Raw genomic sequence first — 19,954 nt, 5'->3', positions numbered from 1 at the left:
TTCCTTCTTTCCTTCCTTCCTTTCTTCCTTCCTTCCTTCCTTCCTTCTCTCTCTCCCTCCCTCCCTCGCTCCTCCTTTCCTTCCTCCCTTTTTAGTATTTTCGGGGTAATTATTTGTATACACTTTTTGTAAGATTCTCTTCCTCCTACCCTCCCTCTGCCCAGTTTGATTTCAAAGTTACTTGTTCGGCTAACCTGTTCTACGTGTGTTTAATTTTAAGGTCTTTAATGCGCACTATAACTTAACCCGTCACATGCCAGTGCACACAGGAGCCAGACCCTTCGTTTGCAAAGTGTGCGGAAAAGGTTTCAGGCAAGCAAGCACCCTGTGCAGGCACAAGATCATTCACACGCAGGTGTGTTCATCTGTCTCAATTTCACCTAGTTTGCTTCGGAACTGTTTGCAGAAAAACAGTCGATAAAGCCTTGGTCTTTAGGATAAGGGTCGTTTAAAACGTGCTAGCTGAACAGGGGTGAATGCCATATATTGTTTGCTTTTGTTCTGCCTTGAAAGTGTTTAAGCATTACTGTGTTTTGAGCTTGCAAAACTTCACATAATTAGAAAATATCTAAATGTCTCTGCTTTTCCTTTCTCTTGCTTAGGAAAAACCTCACAAATGTAACCAGTGTGGCAAAGCATTTAATAGAAGTTCCACTTTAAACACGCATACCCGAATACACGCGGGCTACAAACCGTTTGTGTGTGAATTCTGTGGCAAAGGGTTTCATCAAAAAGGTATGGAAACCAAGAAATGTTGTCTCTCATGGTTAGTCTTACGAAAACTGATACTTAATATTTTCGGGATGTTTTAGAAGACGATGTTTAAAGTGTAGTTATGTGGCGCATTTGTTGCCATTCTAACCCCCTACCCGAAGTCTGATTAGTATTAGAGAAAGGCATGATGCATAAAACAAGGGTATATTTTTTAACTGCATGCTCTGATTCTATGTAATTGGACTGATAAATGTGTATTAAAATTGAAAGGAAACGGCATCACTGTTGATGCGATGTTTGTAAATAAACTTGGGGAGACAAGTGCAGGCAGGGATAGTAGCCATGCACTGGTTGTGGGACCCGTGGCGGTTCTTCTGCTTGCCTGGTGCTACCTTAGACGTGTCTGCTCCTCCCTTTTTAGGGTCTTTTTTTTTCTTCTTTTTTTTCTTTTCAGAACCACATCTCTGTCATTTGTGTGTTTCAGGGAATTACAAAAACCACAAGCTGACCCACAGCGGGGAGAAGCAGTTCAAGTGCAATATCTGCAACAAGGCTTTCCACCAGGTTTACAACCTCACTTTCCACATGCACACCCACAACGACAAGAAGCCTTTCACCTGCCCCACGTGCGGCAAGGGTTTCTGCAGGAACTTTGACCTCAAGAAGCATGTCCGCAAGCTGCACGACAGCAGCCTGGGGCTGGCCCGCACGGCAGCTGGCGAACCAGGCACTGAACCGCCGCCCCCGCTACAGCAGCAGCCGCCGGTGACGCTGCCTCCTCTGCAGTCACCGCTGCCAACCCCCGGGCCCCTGCAGCCCGGGCTCCACCAGGGCCACCAGTGATTGAGGCCAGGGTTCCTCCCAGCCTCCGCCGGGCCCCCACGCTGAGACAGCGGCAGACTAGAGCTCTTGGTCTGAGTTCGTCTGCAGACCCCGGCGCATGTTGGGCCCCACACTTTAGGGCCAACCAGAAGCCTCTGCATCCCTTGGCCTTTCGCCTCTTGCATGCACCTGCTAAATGGTTTTGTGTATTATGTTCTATATAGGCACTAACAATTATGAAAAACTTGGAGGGTTTTGTTTGTTTTCTGTTTTTCTTTTAATCTGAAAAGACTTTTCATCTTGGGTGAGGAGATGGTGTTTGTTTTGTTTTGTTTTGTTTAAACAAATTTCTGCTATATTTATTGAGATCTGTATTATTCTACCCGGGAATGCTGCATCATTTTAATTTTATTATTGTATATATTTCCATTGTGTTGATTCTCCCGTCTCAAGATGTCTGCAGGATGTTTATCATTTCCTCCTTTCCTGAAGTAACGAAACACTGTGTGTATGTCATCTATACACGCATAGATGTGTGCGCCCATAGGGGTATATTCCACATTCCTGAGCACACACACATACACATTAGATAAGGGTGGTTCATTATGGGATGATTTTGAATTTTGGTTTTGATTATTGCACGTGAAAATTGATTCATTGACTGTTGGAAATAAATACTTGGAACATGCTTATTTAATCAACAAACTTTAGGGCTCTGTTCATACTATTCAGCTAAAGATTCTTAACTGTGACCCCCTCATCCATCCTCCTTTTTAAAATCTAAAACCCTGGATTAATAATACTTAATGTTTTCGTCTGAAAATCTATCAAGTGCAAATAGTTTCTTCTAAATGGTTACACCTTTGGATAAAGTTATGAAATCTGGGAAATTTCAGAAGCAGAAGACAAGGAGTTTTCTAACAGAAACACAGATTTGGCTTGGACCACCTGATATGTTCGCAGTGCACAGTTAAACGGGAACAACATATCCGGTAGCTGTATGCAATGTACATCTCCTCAAACGCATTACAATCATAGATAGACAGGTGTCTATTGTTTGCATCCTGAAGGCACATACTGACTTATACACAGCTGGCAAAGGGAGCCTCTGTGTTTTTACATGTGTATATATGTTTATAGACGAATATACTTCCATTCAAGGAGGAAACATGGATGAAAACCAAACTGTGGCGGGTGCCAGGTCCTTGAAATGCTTCAAGTGTTAATCAGCGGCTCCGCTGTGAGCTCGGGCTCTGGTGTTTCTAACCGCAAGTCTCTCCTGTTTTCTTGCCAAAACAGTGAAACAACTGCTAAAGACTTTAATTAAGAGGGGTAATTAGTTCAGATTTATCAAAGCCGGGTTGTTATACTATTAGCTGCTCAGTAGAAGCTGCCAGACAAACTCACAGCCCAGCACAGTAGTGCTACTGCAGCGGGGCCACATCCTGGGAGGGCGACTGGGGGGAGCGGGCCCCAGGGTCTCCGCCTGGCCGCCTCGGACTCCACCACCCCGCCAGGCCCGGGGCCAGTGCGGCCAGCCTCGCAGGCCTCAGGTGCATCTTGGCCCCTACCCCAGCCCACGCTCTCCCTCCAGGGATGTTGATGTGGAGAATCCACCACATCACGGGCCCAGGTTCTACAGCGTCCAGGGGTCTCCTTTCTGCACTCACCGTAACGCGGCCTCACAAGCTCCGGGACCGCCCCGACAGTTGCGGGGAAGAAACTTAAATCTGTGGCCCCGCCTCACTTCTACGCGTCCGTTGGCGCCCAGGAAAAGGCTGCGCAGAGCGACAAAGGGCGAGACCGAGACCGGAGATGTGCAGGGGACACTGCAGGGGCGCGGCGGCTGACACCCGAACTCACATTTCATGGCGGGGAAAGACCGACGGCTCTGGTCACCGAGAGAGGGTGACCTGAGTGCTTTTCGACGGCCTAGGAAGCAGGGAGATTACTAACAGCCCCCGTGGGGCGACGACGGAAGGGTGGGTGAGCGGGCACCGCAGGGACCCTCACGCCAAGTCCGGCCTGAGCCCCTTCCAGGTTGTGGAGAGACGTTGCGGGAATCTAGAGAGCACGGACCTGGTGTGGGCTGGGAATGTCCCCAGAACAGGGAAGTCCTGACACTTCCTGCAGACGTCAGGTCCAGACCTTTCTCAACACTTGTGCCAGGACGCACACCCTTTGGACACTGGAGACAAGTTCCAGCCCAGTCATTATTAGATAGAATCCTTATGTTTCTCCTTTCCTGACCTCCTCACGCCCCGACCTTGTCCACTGTTGAGGCCAAATCCCTGTTAGATTTGACTTCGGAAAGTGATGCAGGTCTTATAATTCCATAGTTGGCTGGATTCCGAATCCATCCAGCCCTAAGTAGCTCCATCTCTCACAGAGTATCATAGCCGATTTGATAATCTTGTCCCAGGCTCTGGCCACATTCCGTGACAGCTGCCTGTGCCTCCGAAGGAGTTTTGAGAGATGCTGCAGAGTTTATGTATCACCCTTTCCAAAGTAGCTTAGTTGGACCTTTAAAGCATTCGGTTTGAGTAAATGAGAATGAGATCAGGAGTCATTATAATTTGGAACCTGTACACTTCAGTGAAAAAGCAGGAAATGGCCTTTGCTTCTTGAACTTGTTGTCAATACATATTTGAACTTATTCTCAAAACCCAGGGTGTAGATTCTTCTAGACATTCGAGATGACACGATCTTACTAGTGGAAAGCAAAATGAATATTATTGAGGAACATTACTCAAACATTAAATACCCCAGGCCAGTGCACTTTGACATATTGAGGGTGGGGGGAGTCTTCTATGGAATAATATAATTGGTTTATTTCAATCCAGAAAGAAAGAGAGAAAAGAGGGAGAAGGAGAGAAGAGAGGGAGGGAGGGAGAGAGAGAGAGAGGGAGAGGAGGAGAGGAGAGAGGAGAGTAAGGGGAGGAGAGGAGAGGAGAGGAGAGGAGAGGAGAGGAGAAAAGAAAGCCTGAGAAGAAAAGAAGATAAGAAGGAATAGAATAAGAGAAGGGAAGAAACAGAAAAAAAATCGAGAATCAGTTATTATATATTCCACACTGTAATGTGGAATGACTTTGCTATAAGGTCTGATCTGGGATGGTGCAATAGTTCCAGTGAAGGCAGGCACAAGGAAATTATTGTCTGATAGCATGTTTGAGCAGCTTGGAGTGTTGGTGATTAAGTAGAGGAGGCCAAAAGGAAATTCTCTAAAATGAAGCACTCAAGAGAACTACTTTTCAGGAGGTAAATTATCAATGAACTTTGATTTATGATAAAGCTGTTAGAGCTTACATCAAGGAGAATCTCCTTAAAGCGAGTATAAGCTTAGGGATTAAGTTTATAGGATAAAAAAAATTGATGAAGTGGAACACTTAGCTAATAGTCAGGGAAAGACCTTACAATTATCTCCCCTCAACTAATATTGAAAGATGATTTTTTCCTTCAATTATCTAACCTCTGCATGTGTGTACGTCTCTGTGTGTGCATGTCTCTGTGTTGCATGTGTCTTATATAGATTTTTATGCTTGCTCATGAAACAGCTTCCCTAAAAGTATGAATTGAAACTTGGTTTTGTCCCAGTCCACCTTCTTTTGATCAGACATTGGCCAGCAAACTCTCTCATGTTTAGGAGGAAGAGAGGCCACTGTCCAGATTATCTGCTGAGGGAAATGGTTTACCTTCAGCTCCCTCTTTTCGAATTAACTTTTGGTATAAGGAACATGGCTTTCCTCTGGAAAGGGCAGCAGAGACTAATTTTAAAAACTTAGTGATTCACTGAGACCTTATATTTAGTTTGGTTTCAGAAATCAGAACACAGAACAGAATTCACATTGTAAGTAAGTAGTGATTTCCTATCTTTTTTTTTTTTTTTTTGAGACAGTGTCTTGCTCTGTCACCCAGGCTGGTGTGCAATGGCACACTCATGATTCATTGCAGCCTCTACTTCTGATGCTCAAGCGATCCTCCTGCCTCAGCCTCCCAAGTAAGTGGGACCACAGGTGCACGCCACCATGCCCAGCTAATTTTTGCATTTTTGGTAGAGACAAGATTTTGTCATGTTGCCTAGGCTAGTCTCGAACGCCTGGGCTCAAGTGATACTCTAGCCCCCCCTCCCAAAATGCTGGGATTACAGGCATGTTACACGTGTCTTACCACACCAAGCCAAATTCCTATCTATTCTATTTTAACAAGGACTCAAATCCTGATTTCCAAAAATCTCTTTCAAAGGTAACAACTTGTTTAGATTTCCCAAATTTTAGTTTAAGAGCAAGTTATTATGCAAGAGTAAGACTAAGGTGTCAATTTTTAGTAGTAAATGAAAGCATTGCATATGGGACTCATCAAAGCAGTTACTTGTTAGTGATGTTTGGAGCTTAGTGAGTTTCTTGTGGAACTTTGCTCCTCTCCAAGTATGGAAGAAATTAATCTACAAGATGCAATGAAGTCATAATTCCCAGAATCTGTGCATCCTGTTTGATAAATTCCCCCTCATCAATATCAGAAATCCTAATTTTGCTAAAACTGGTAACAACTCAGAATTAACTAAAGTATAACTGTAGTGGGTATATTTCACCTTGTAAAATATTTATTGTAACACATGCAACATAAAATACAATGATCTCAAATTCAAAATTGGAGCAGAAACAAAAATATTTTCTGTTTCACTTTATAAACTCACATACTGGGTAAATCTGTTATTCATGAAGTTTATGATTTTAAGGGCCCACAATTTATTGTTGTTACCAAACAGAGTGCATTTTTAAAAGCATTAATTAAAATTAATAATTAAATTTTAATTATATATACATTTTAATTATTTTCTAAATAAAATATTAAAATGCATTAATTTTCATGCATTTTAAAAGCATTAAAATTAAAACCAAGTGGGTAAGAATATGAAGTTGCTGGCTGTTGAGATAAAAAGTAAGTTTGAACCCAATAAAACATTGTCTTTTTGCTATGTTTTTGCTAAAGCCACAGATTACTCTCACACAAGAAGTTATTTGTGTCCATTAGGTTAATTAAAATCTGAAGAACAAACTGTATTTGTGAGTAGAAAATACCTGGTTATGAATTTCATTGCTGGCCGGGTACGGTGGCTCACGCCTGTAATCCCAGCACTTTGGGAGGCCAAGGCAGGTGGATCACCTGAGGTCAGGAGTTCAAGACAAGCCTGGCCAACATGGTGAAACCCCGTCTCTACTAAAAATAGAAAACATTAGACATGTGTGGTGGCAGACACCAGCTATTTGGGAGGCTGAGGCAGGAGAACTGCTTGAACCCTGGAGGCAGAGGTTGTAGTGAGCTGATACTGCACCTTTGCACTCCAGCCTGGACAACAAGAACAAAGCTCCATCTAAAAAAAAAAAAGAATTTAATTGCTTCTGGAAAGTAATGCATGCATGTGTCCATTTCAGCTTCAGGACAAACTAAAGACAAATAATGATATACTAATCAAAACACTGGTTATTGTTATAATTTTGGTGTTAAAGTAATTGCCAGTTCAAGCTAGCCTAGGTTATCTCACTCCATGCAAAAGCAAAGAGGATGCCTAGCGTTTAAATGACGTTGATACGAAAACCTACCTCTGCTATTATAATTTTCTCCATACATTGTTACACATTACCTATAATGAACTTGGAGAAAAAGTCAAAATTCATCATATAATTGAATGAGTATAAAGTTATTACAAATCATTGTGCACATTTGCTGTTCAAGACTGACATTGGTGTCAAATGAAATCATGTCACTGTTGGTCTTATGGAGATTAAGTTACACTAAGTAAAGATTAAATAAAATTCTGCCAATACAGGTCTCCAGGGTTAATATTTTGCTGTCAAACAAACAAATGTTGCTCCTGGGTATAAAGGTGTGGGAATGGAGAAAGAAAGCATGAGGTATCAGTTTCTAACTGGAGCTAGAAATCTATCACAAAATGTAGAGCAGAGCATCAGTTTGATTTAACTTTGTTCTTCTTAGTAGGAATAATGAAAACTTTTTTTGTCTGAGAAATCTGAAAGCTTAGATCAATGCATGACTCTCTAGTTATAATAACAAGGTGAAGTCTTTTGACAAGTCACAACAGAAATGTAACTTATCAATTAAATATGATAAATATAACCAAATCTGGAGTGTGTGTCTTAGTTAGTTCAGACTGTTGTAATAAAATATCATAGACTGGGTGACTTAAACAGCTGAAATTTATTTTCTCACTGTTCCGGAGGCTGGAAGTCTCAGATCAGGATACCAGCATGGTCTTGCTCTGGTGAGAGCTCTCTTTCTGGTTTGCAGATCTACCTTCCTGCTGTGCATTCACATGACCTCTCCTTGTGCCTCCCTGGGAGAGAGAGAGAAGGCAAACTCTCGATTGTATCTTCTTATAAGGGCACTAATCCCATCCAAGTCTCCACCCTCACAACCTCATCTACCTCTATTTGCCTCCCAGAGACCCTATCTCCAAACACCATCCCCATATTGAGGGTTAGGGCATCAACAAATGAATTTTGAGGGGACACAAACATTCAGTACATACAAGTGGGGTGCAATATTCCAAAAGTGTACCTTGTTTATACAAAGCTCTTAATAAAAGTGGACTTCTATTTTTAAAATTTCAGCAAAAACTACATTTTGGGAATCTCTAAAGGATAAACAACCCAGCAACCCAGTTTCTTCAACAAATAATTGTAAGGGAGAGAGAAAAGTAGAGGCATAGGGAAAGGAAGAGAGAGAGAGAGAGAGAGAGAGAGAGGGAGAGAGAGGGAGAGAACAAGGAAACCTATTTTCAAAAAGACTTAAAAAACTGAATAACCAACTATTATGTGTGAATCTTATTTTAATCCCAATTCAATGAATAAACTGTGAAAATAAAAGTCACATATTACATCTAAAATTACTGGGAATTTGAACACTGGGCATTTAATGAAATTGAGGAATTGTGCTTACTTTTTAAGATGTGTAAAGGGTATCATGCTTGTATCTTAAAATAGTTTTTTTAGAGCTCTGTATTCCGTTATTTAAGTGTAAAATGATAAGATGTCTGGGATTTGTTTAAAAATAATATTGGAGAAGGGGAATGGGTATACATATAGATCAAGTGAGAGCTATAACATCAATCTTTTGATAATCATTAAAGCTGGATGATGATAAGGATTGTATTATACATTCTGAATACTTTCAAGTCTTACATTTCATACAACAAAAAGTTTTAAACAAAAAGTTTCAGTGAATTGTACCATGTCACAAAAATTTTTCCCTAAACACTCATAACCCTATAACCCTAAAGCATTACTTGTATTTTTTACATTATTTTTTTAGTCTGATTTCAGGACTAATACCATTACTATATAGAGCTTTGAACATTTGTGAAAAAGTTTAAAAATTAAGTAAAATAAGATATGTAGAAATATTTGAAATGAGAAAGGAGGTAGAGACAGGAAAGATGCCTTTCAGTAATTATCAGTTAATGATAAAAAGGAAGAGACCAATGGATCTGTTACTCTTGTGAGAGGAAGGGAAAATTGAGGGCCAATGACAATAGAAAAATTATATTTATTAAAGCTATTTCAGATAGTGAGGAAGACACATATATAGGTTCCACCCTATAAATATGTGTAGGGTTGCAACTGTCATCTACCTAATAGAGACCAGGGAATTTGCTAACATTTCTTAAATGTATAGGATAGTCTCATATAATAAAGAATTTTCTGGACTAAAATGTCAATAGTGCCAAGATTGAGAAACCCTTACTTAAAGCTTCTAGTTCCCAGGGCAGGTTCTAATAGGGTCAGTTTGGCCTCTTTATCTGACCTATTCATCTGAGTATTAATTCATGGTCCACTCAATTGTGGCCAGAGCATCAATTTAGGTTTCTAGTGACCTGTCTTAACGTTTATGGATTTTTTTCTTCTTCATTGTCCAATATGCTATCAAAGACATCCAGTAAAATTTCAGGTTTATTTTTCAGTTCTATAATTGTCATTTGTTCTTATTTTATAGTGTCTGTTTATTTCCCTGCTGAGATTGCCCATATTTTTACTCATATCCCATTTCTTTTGAATTATTGAAGACTTTTATAACAGCTGTTATAATGTCCTTGCCTGCTAATCCTGACCTCTTTGTCAGATTGGGATCTCTTTAAATTGCTTATTTGTTCTCCAAATTACATGTCACATTGTCTTGCTTCTTTATATTTCTATTAATTTTTATTGTATGCTAGATATTATAGATTTTATATTATTGGGAGTCCAGATTTTTATAATGACAGTTCTGCACAGTCCATTGTTAAATACCTGAAACAGATGCTTCATATATGTTGCCTAGTTTTACAGTTTTTTGTTTGTTTCTTTGTTTGTTTTACAGTGGAAAGGTATCTCTAATAGCCCTTACTTCATTATTGTAGGAACTGTATGTTTAGATAAGTTTCTTCCAAAGCACTTGGTGTAAACCATGAAAACTATGCCTAGAAAGAGCTATATGGATTGTTTTTCTCAGGAAGGGTCAGTGACAAGGCAAGCAACTGGACAGTTATGAACTATTTACCTTTACAAAAAGTATACAAATTTTAATGTATGTTTTAAATGTTAATATTTGAAGAATATTTAACTCTTCATTTTTAACATTGCCTAACTTGTTTAGCTATAACCCCGTGTCTGGAACAGTGTTTGCCAAATAGCAGGTGCTTAATCATTGTTGAACTTATACTGGATCATCAGCATGAATGTGACTATTGATGGAAGGAGACAGAGTCAAGTAGCTTTGAAAAGGTTTAAATTTACAAACAGTTAATGATAATATAACATTTGCATGTTGTTTTATAAATAAATCAAGATTATTACGTATTTTATATATATTATAATCATATGTGTGTGTGTGTGTGTGTGTGTGTGTATATATGTATATATATATATATATATAAACAACAGGCAGTTATTTTTTTGTAGTTCTGAGGGTGAAAGTCCAAGATTAACGTGTTGACAGATTTAGTTCCTGGTGAGGACTCTCTTTCTGGCTTGCAAACCTCCACCTTCTCACTGTGTGCTCACATGTCCTTTCCTTAGTGGTTGCAAAATAAAATTAAGGTGTCAGTCAGACTGAGTTTCTTCTGGAGACTCTAGGGAAGAAATGTTGTTTTTTCCAGCATTGAGAGGCCACCTGCAGTACTTGCCTCATGGTCACATTCTTGTTTTATATGTTTTAAGCTTTTATATATATGATCTTATTTGTTTATCTTTTTAAAATTATGAGTTAGAAAGACCATGTTTAACAGCATCATTTTACAGTTGAGAATTTTGAGGATTTTAGAGGTAAAGAGACATGCTCAAAGTCACCCAGCAGTCAGAAGACAGAACTAGAAGACAGAACTAAAAGGCAGAAGACTGGATCATGGTGACTCCAAGACAAAGACACTTTAAGCTTTCATAACAGAGAAATATCGGAGTCAGCAAGCCCTGACAGTGAATGTTCTGGTAAACTAAAGGAGTATGGCTTATGAGAGCCAGAACCAGAACCAGGCATGGCTCTACTTTATAATAACGATAAGCCAATGGGGGCTGTTTTTTTTCAATATCCCCACAATCAGAAATAAATTACACTCTTAAAACTCACAATTTGATATTGAATATAAGAAGGAACTTCTAATTGTTAAAAAAAAAAAAAGATTTTACAGTTGGATGCATTGGCATGACCTTGTAATCCCAGCTACTTAGGAGGTTGAGGAAGGAGAATCTCTTGAGCCCAGGAATTTGAGATCAACCTGGACAATACAATGAGATCCCATCTCAAAAAATTAAATAATTAAATTATATTAAATTAAATGATTCTACAGTAATACAATCAGGAAAGTTACAGAGTTTTTATGGCTAACGGTAGACAATGGAATACTATATGATTCAGTTGGTTGGGCACTCTTTGCCTTTGAGATAATTTACATTTCTTTAAGGCATTTATATAATCAATATATCAAATGTAGCATATAAAAAGTTGGAAAAGTAGTATGCTTAAAATAGAAATAGCTTCAAGTAAGGACTATCCTTAATGTCACACAAAGTAATTGGCAGAAAATGCTAAATTCTACTGGATAATCCTTGGTGCATCTTAATACATAGCTATACAGTTCAAATACATGTATATTCAATTAAGCACTGATATTTTACAGAGTGAGTTTAAAATATTACATGAGAAATTAAATACATTTCAAATATGTAGTGCACTGTTTCAGTCTTCATCACAGAACTGAAAGGACATCTAGAATGGAAGCTTGAAAGAAAAATTTCAGAAGTACTAAGAAAGCTAAATCAGTTGGTCAACAAAAATGTGTTGTGTGCATTATGAGACAGGACTTGTACTAAATGCTAATGCAATAGTAATAAAATAAAGAACATTGTCTATGCTTTGATGGATCTCAACCATAATGTATTTAATAATAAATACCTAATAAATAATTATAAGCATAGAAAATAGTATGGAAAAGAAGTAAGAGTTTCTGAAAGGAGGATCTAATAAAGTCAGAGTGAAAGAGGTGGGTGTTTGTGAAAGCTGTCCTGAGGAAGTGATTTTAACAGGAATATTTTTACCACCATCTGTATCTTCGTTGTATATAAGCCATTTTTTTCAATAAAAGACTTAAATCTTAGGGAAGAGAAGAAAATATATTTCTTGAACAATAAGATTATCTTTGTATTTTTACTGTACCTTGAGTCTTAGAGTTAGTCTTTAGGATCTATAGTTACATGTCTTAAAATCTAGACTTTGTAAGGAAAAAATATTTTTTATTAATCTCAAAAGTCATATTTGGTCCTGCTGAATATCTTGAGATAGTTTCAAATATTAGTACCAAGCACATAAGATACAAATATAATTATGTTTATAAATTCACCTGTTTGGCCTGTGTGAAAGAAAAGTCAATTTTGGAAAATGATATTTGAATCATGCAACTTAATCAGGGGATGATTCCAATTTTAACTGTTGTCCCAGTTACAATTTCTTCTGGAGTAATTAAACCTATCCCATGGGCCTGGCATACTGTTATCAATTTGGAAAATGTTCCTTTTCTTTGGTGATGGTGAGAAAAGATTGCCTGACATTTGCTTTTACTTGGCAGGGGTAGCAATACACTTTCCTCTTCTTACCACAGAGCTATGTGAATTCTCATGATGTCTGCACAATTTATACTGCACAATGTTCACTTCAAATTATAAAATGGCAGTATAGAAGTAATCTGACTTTACTCCCTGCTCCAAACAGAAAACCAAAAAAAAAAAAAAAAAAAAAATACAGCATCAAGATTATTACCAGCAATATTCCAGAACTCAAATATAAGAAGGAAGCAGTTCCCAGGGCCACAGAGAAGTGAAACACTCCCAACAGCTTGTAAGAGAATTGGATTTTTCATATCTGTGATGCCCCTCCCCTCAATCTGTCCAGCACCAAACTCATGGAAAATTAAGGTGGGAAAAAGTAATATGGAGGTGGACACTCAGCTTTCCCATCATCTTGGGCTACCTGGCAGGAGACCTGTTCCTGACTTAGCCCACAGGCAGCATTGAAAGTGTCTGAAGGAAGAAGTATCCTTGAGGACAACCAGAAACAAAGGGGAGAGGTGAGACTACCATCCCTAGCCCTGGAAATTCTGCTCTATAACCCAACAAAAGGAGATTCCAAATCAGAGTGGCTGTTCGGCAGCACAAGCTGTAGGAGGTTCATTTGACAGGTCCCTTGAGCATAAACCCCTAGCTAGCCTTCCCACATTGCCAGGCTATCCCCGCTTTGGACTTATCCCATGTGGAATGGGTGGTACTCTGAGTCTTTAACTAGAGCTGAGGCAAACCTGGGCTTAAGGTGCCATCTAGTGTCAAAAAGGAGACAGTGTCCAAGTGTGAAAAAAATAAAGAAAATCAACACATAAATTACAAAGAATCTCTGTGCAAGTATATCCAATAAAAACCAAAACAAGCCAGACAGAGAAGATGGATAAGTAATTCATATTTCAATGTGAAAAAATAGACATATATCCACAGGAAACAATAGTAGACAGGGAACCATAACATCCCCAAATGGAAAAAGCATGGAACCAGTCACTGACACTAACAAAACTGTGATATGTGAACTCTCTAAGTAATCAAAATAAAGGCTTTAAGGAAACTCTGTGATCTCCAAGATAACACAAAAAGCAATTAAGAAATTTATCCAGGAAATTTAGCATAGAGATTAAAAATTTTAAAAAATCAAACAGAAACCTTGGAACTGAGAAATACATTTGCTAAATTGAAAAAGGTAGTAGAGGCTGTCAACATCAGAATGAGTCAGAGAAAAGGAACAAGTGAGGTCGAAGACTAGCTATTTGAAAATATGTAGAGTTGGAAAAAAAATAATAAAAAGGAAGACCAGACACATTTTACAAGAAAGCCTAAGGAAAACTTTTTAAAAATCTGAACAAAGAAAATCACTGATGTGCAAAAATAAAACATTTGAAGGCATATAAAACCATTGGTAAAATTAAGTACATAGACAAACCCAGACTACTTTAATACTGTAAGTGTGGTATGCAGTCCACTCATAGTTAAAAGTATGAAGTCAATAGGCAAATCTATCAAAAACAAAACTAGCTATAGCAAACTTTTAAGAGACAGGCAGTATGAAAATATGTACATAGAGACATCTAATCGAAATACAGGAGCAGGAATTAATGTGCAATTTTTTAAAAATTATTTTTGTCATCTAAAATAAGTTGTCATCTATTTAAAATAACTCTCTCTCTATATATATATATATTATTTGTAAGCCTCATAGTAACCACAGTGCAAAATCCTATAGCAGATTCCTTAAAAATAAAAAGCAACAAACAAAAACACACTAACAAAGAAAATCACCTTATCACAAAAGGAGAAAGGAAGAGAGGAGTTAAAACAACCAGAAAACAAGCAACACAATGTCAGTAGTAAGATCTTACTTATTAATAATGCTGAATGTAAATGGTCTCATTTCTTGAATTAAAAGGCATACAGTGGCTGAATAGATAAAGAAACAAGACCCAACTATATGCTCCCTCAAGAAACTTCCTTCACCTATAAAGACACATATAGTCTGAAAGTGAAATAGTAGAAAAGGTCATTTAATGTAACTGTAAATCAAAAAAGCAGAAGTAACTATAACTTGGATAAAATAGACTATAAAAAGACTATAAAAAGAGACAAAGAACGTCACTATTTAATGATAAAGGGATCAATTCAGCAAGAGGGTATAACAGTTAAAAATAGCTATACATCAACAACAGAGCTCCCAAGGATATAAACCAAGCATTAATAGATCTAAAAGGAGGCCAGGCACAGTGGCTCATGCCTATAATCTCAACACTTTGGGAGGCCAAGGCAAGTGGATCAATAGTGAAACCCCATCTCTACTAAAAATGCAAAAATTAGACAGGAATAGTGGTGGGTGCCTGTAATCCCAGCTACTTGGGAGGCTGAGGCAGGAGAATTGCTTGAACCCAGGAGACAGGTTGCATTGAGCTGAGATCATGCCACTGCACTCCAGGCTGGGCAACAGAGCAAGACTGCATCTTGAAAAAACAAAAATAAATAAATAAAAAAAGAAGAAAGAGTTTGAAGAGGACACAAACAAATGGAAAGATCTCTCATGCTCATGAATTGGAATAATATTGTTAAAATGATAATACTTCCCAAGGAAATACACAGATTCAATGTAATCCCTATCAAAACACCAATTACAATTTTCACAAAATAGAAAAACAATCCTAAAATTTATATGGAATCAGAATAGACAAAGCAATCGTGAGCAAAAAGAACATAGTTGGAGGTATCACACTACTTGCACTCCCAAGCTTATTGCAGCATTATTCACAATACCCAAAATGTGGCATTAACCTAAGTGCCTGTCAATGGATGAATGGATAAATAAAATGTGGTAATAATACATGATAGAATAATATTCAGCCATAAAAAGAGTGAAATTTTTCATTGCAGCAACATGGATGGAACTGGATGTCATCATGTTAACTGAAACAAGCTAAGCACAGAAAGACAAATATCACATATTCTCATTCATGCGTAGTAAGTAAAAAAGTGAATCTCATGGAGATAGCGAGTAGACTTGTGGTTACTAGAGGACAAGGAGGGTAGCAGGGAGCAGGAAATAAAGGAAGGTTGAATAATGTTTGGAAATGTACAGTTTGACAAAAGAAATAATACCTAGTGTTTGATAGATGAGTAAATTGAATGTAGCTTACAATAATCTATTTTATATTTCAAAGTAGATGAAAAAATAATTTGAATGTTTCCAGGATAAAAAAGACAAATATTTAAGATTATGGATATCTCAATTACACTAATTTCATCTTTACAAATTATATAAATGTATTAACTTATCACATGTACCCAGAAAACACATGCATCTATTATGTATAAATAAAAAATAGGCTGGGCACAGTGGCTCACACCTGTAATTCTAGCACTTTGGGAGGCTGAGGTATCACAGAACTTAAAGGGAAAAAAAGGAACTTGTTATCAAAAAAAAAAGAAGAAAAAAGAAGTGAAAATGCTGCCCAAGATGCAGTGTGCTGAAGCAGTAACTAATGCACAGTCAATCCGTTTCACACTAACACCAGTTAGAAGTGAACCCCTGAAGCATTATAATCCCAAGTAGACAAAAACCTTCAGATACAGTGGATAAGGGAAATTCTCTTTTTAAAAAGAAACTTTGAGTAATACATCTGATGCCCACTTGAAGGAACAAAGGCAAGAAGTATGTATGTACATTTATTCACAAGATACAGCTAATTATTTGCCTACATGGTCAATGACTGAAATGGAACATGATTGGAAAAATTGTGAAAAGAAGACCTAGAAAACAGAATGGTAAAATGGACATTTCTTAATGGGCCCAGCATGTTAGGATATTTATGTCCCAAATGAGTGGTCACTAATGGGTATCACCTTGGATGAAATCTTTTGATTATCAGTTGAACAAGATAACTTGCTCTGGGGTTATCAATCAGTCTCTCTCCCTAGCTGTGATGGTTAATGCTGAGTGTCAACTTGATTCGATTGAAGGATGCAAAGTATTGATTCTGGGTGTGTCTGTGAGGATGTTGCCAAAGAAGATTAACATTGGAGTCAGTGGGCTGAGAAAGGCAGGCCCACCCTTAATCTGAGTAGGCACAATTCAATCAGCTGCCAGCACTGCCAAAATAAAAAGCAGGCAGAAGAGTGTGAAAAGACTAGACTGGCTTAGCCTCCCACACTACATTTTTCTCCATGCTAGATGCTTCCTACCCTCAAATGTAGGACTCCAAGTTCTTCAGCTTTGGAACTCAAACTGGCTTCCTTGCTCCTCAGCTTGTAGATGGATAGAATAGGCATAGAATTTGGGATCTGCCATTTTTGAGGAGAAGATAAAGTCAGTTTAGTTTGTATGAGCAATTATTGTATTATGTTAGACAGGAGAATGTTGCAGTTTCTTGGAAGTTCATGTCAAAAGATTGTGTATAGACGTTGACTAGTCAAATGGAGTAGACCCTGCTGGATGTTGTCTATGGCACTTGACATCTGTTTCCACCCTCTTTCCACTGTAGTGCAGGTGACATAAGCTAAGGACATTTCTGAGATGTGTTTGCTACCAGAGTATACATGTAATTTAGGTTCTACCAATGAAGTGTATCTGAGGAGACATGGAAAACAGAAAGAATTGGAGAGCCATTCTTCTTAAAGTAATTGTAGCTGACAGGCAGACTTGAAGATACGAATCTTTTTATCTCTCAACTTCATGCATTACTGTCTAGTTGCTGTTGATATATGTATGGGTGGTATAATGTTGGCAACAATTCTAGCAGAATTGGCTTTAAGATGAGTTTAAGCCTAGTGCTACCCCGACATCTTCTGCTCTATCAGCTCTTCTAATAAATTGAAAAACATCTTTCCACTTTAATCCCTGTCTACTGGAAACATCTAAAGCATTTTTATTTCCTGTATTGAAATCAGTGTAATATCGATACAGTTATGGGCCATATAATGACATTTTGGCTAGTGATGGACACCATGTATTATGTGGTCCCATAAGATTATAATACTGTATTTTTACTGTATCTTTTCTATGTTTAGATATGTTTAGATACACAAATGCTGGCCATTACATTACAATTGCCTACAATATTCAGTTCAGTAACATGCTGTACATGCTTTTAGCCTAGGAGCAATAGACTATACAATAGCCTAGGTATGTAGTAGGCTGTATCATCTAGGTTTCTGTAAGTACACTCTATGATATTCACACAATGATGAAATTGTGCATTTTGCACATCATTCAGTGACAGATGATTGTATTGGGATAGACAAATAGAAAAATGGAACAGGAAAGAGAGTCCATGAAGGAAACCTCATATATAAATAAACTTGATTTTTATAAGAACTGGCACTGCAGAAGACTGGCAAAGAAAAGAAAGACCATTCAATAATAATGTTGAGTCAAGATGTTAACATGTGGAAAAAATAAAATTGGATCCTTACTTCAGACCACACATAAAAACTGTGTGGATGATGAATCAAAGACTTATATGTGAAAGGAAATATATTATAATGTTTAAAATATATTTTTCTATTGTTTCTTTAAGACTTTGGAATAAGAGTTCATTAACAAATAAATACATATTGCTGAAAATAGAAAGGAAAAGTTTGATAAATTCTATTACATTAAAACTAAGAACTTATGCTTATCAGAAAATACAATAGGAAGCAAACATACTATATATTTGAAGAAGGTATTTGCAACACATAACAGCTAAAACAACACATATAATGGTCTAATAGTAACCAACATATATAAAGAAGCCTATATATAAAAAATTGACAAGAAAACTAATAGAAAAGTGACCAAACATTTGAAAAGGAATTACACAGAAGAGAAAATAATAAAAGGCCCATATACATGTGAAAAATGCTTAACCTTCTTAGCAATGATCAAAATACAAATTGTCACCATAGTGAGATCCAATTTCATACCAAACCACCTGGAAAAATTAAAATTGTTAGAATAGCAAGAGTGGTGAATATTCAGATCATCTGCAACACTATAACCTCCTAATGAGAAAGTTACCTATTTATCACTTTAGAAACATTTTGTCATTTTCTGGTAATTTTGCCTGTACACATTCTCTATCATCTAGATATTCCTCTATTAGTTACATACTTCAAAGAGTTTTTGGAACACAGGTTTCTATAGGTATATACAAGAATTCATAATAGCACATTTATAATTATAAATACCTGAGAACAACCCCAATGTCTATTAACAGGAAAATAATAAATAAATTACAGTGTATATATACAATGTCATAGTATACAGCAATGAAAATAAATGAATTACTGCCACATGCAAAATAAAAAGAGTGAATCTCAAGAACATAATTTAGATAAAAATGCTTAGGTAAGCAGGAAGAAATACTTTCAGAGAAAATAAAACTAAAAATAAGGAGTAATGAGAAAAAATAATGAGAAAAACAATGAGAAAAAATTATGAGTAAAATAATAGAAAAGTAAAGTAACTAATAATGAGACCATGTTGACTTTTTAGGAAAAAAGTAAATCATGGTATTAAATAGTATTGGGACATTGTGTAGCCATTAAGAAAAATAAAGGTAGATGAAGACTTCAAACCCTAACCAAGTACAAAAACCAGAAACACAGACCAACAGAACAGAATAGAGAACCCAGAAATAAAGCCACTCACCTACAGCCATCTAATTGTCAATAAAATCAACAAAAATAAGCAATGAGGAAAGAACATCCTATTCAGTAAAGGGTGCTGGGACAGCTGGCTAGCCATATGCAGAAAAAAGAGACTAAACCCTTATTTTTCACCATATACAAAAATTAACTCAAGATCGATCAGAGATTTAAATGTAAGACCTCAAACAATAAGAATCCTAGAAAAAAACCTAGGAAACCTTGGGAAATAATTTATGACTAAGTCCTCAAGAGCAATTTCAACAAAACAAAAAATTGACAAGTGAGACCTAATTAAACCAAACAGCTTCTGCTTAGCAAAAGAAACTATCAATAGAGTAAACAGACAGCCTTCAGAATGGGAGAAAATATTTCCAAACTATGCATCTGTCAAAGGTCTAATAGCCAGAATCTATAAGAAACTTAAATAATTAAACAAGCAAAAAGCAAATAATGCCATTAAAAAGTGGGCAAAAGACATGAACAGACACTTCTCAAAAGAAGACATATTGAGTGACCAGCAAACATGAAAAAATGCTTCGCATCACTAACCATCAGATAAATGCAAATCAAAATCACAATGAGAATCACAATGTATTAGTCCATTTTCATGCTGCTGATAAAGACATACCCGAGACTGGGCAATTTACAAAGAAAAGAGGTTTAATGGA

General features: G+C 37.3%; 1 protein-coding gene across 2 annotated transcripts in view; it reads left to right on the top strand.

The window, feature by feature from the left end:
- The window catches only part of FEZF1 (FEZ family zinc finger 1), a 3,490-nt gene extending 1,255 nt beyond the window's left edge, over positions 1 to 2,235 (top strand). For both annotated transcript variants that reach the window (XM_011937402.1, XM_011937401.1), the window contains exons 3-5: positions 221 to 355; positions 603 to 735; positions 1,199 to 2,235. In XM_011937402.1, the coding sequence (XP_011792792.1) occupies positions 221 to 355; positions 603 to 735; positions 1,199 to 1,557 (627 nt within the window). In that variant the 3' untranslated portion in view covers positions 1,558 to 2,235. The remainder of the gene's footprint in view (positions 1 to 220; positions 356 to 602; positions 736 to 1,198) is intronic.
- The last annotated feature ends 17,719 nt before the right edge of the window (positions 2,236 to 19,954 follow it).

The sequence above is a fragment of the Colobus angolensis genome, unplaced genomic scaffold (assembly GCF_000951035.1).
Source record: "Colobus angolensis palliatus isolate OR3802 unplaced genomic scaffold, Cang.pa_1.0 Scaffold163, whole genome shotgun sequence".
NCBI lineage: Eukaryota > Metazoa > Chordata > Mammalia > Primates > Cercopithecidae > Colobus > Colobus angolensis.
Note: the sequence above shows the minus strand (reverse complement) of the source record. Positions and strands in the feature narration are given on the sequence as shown.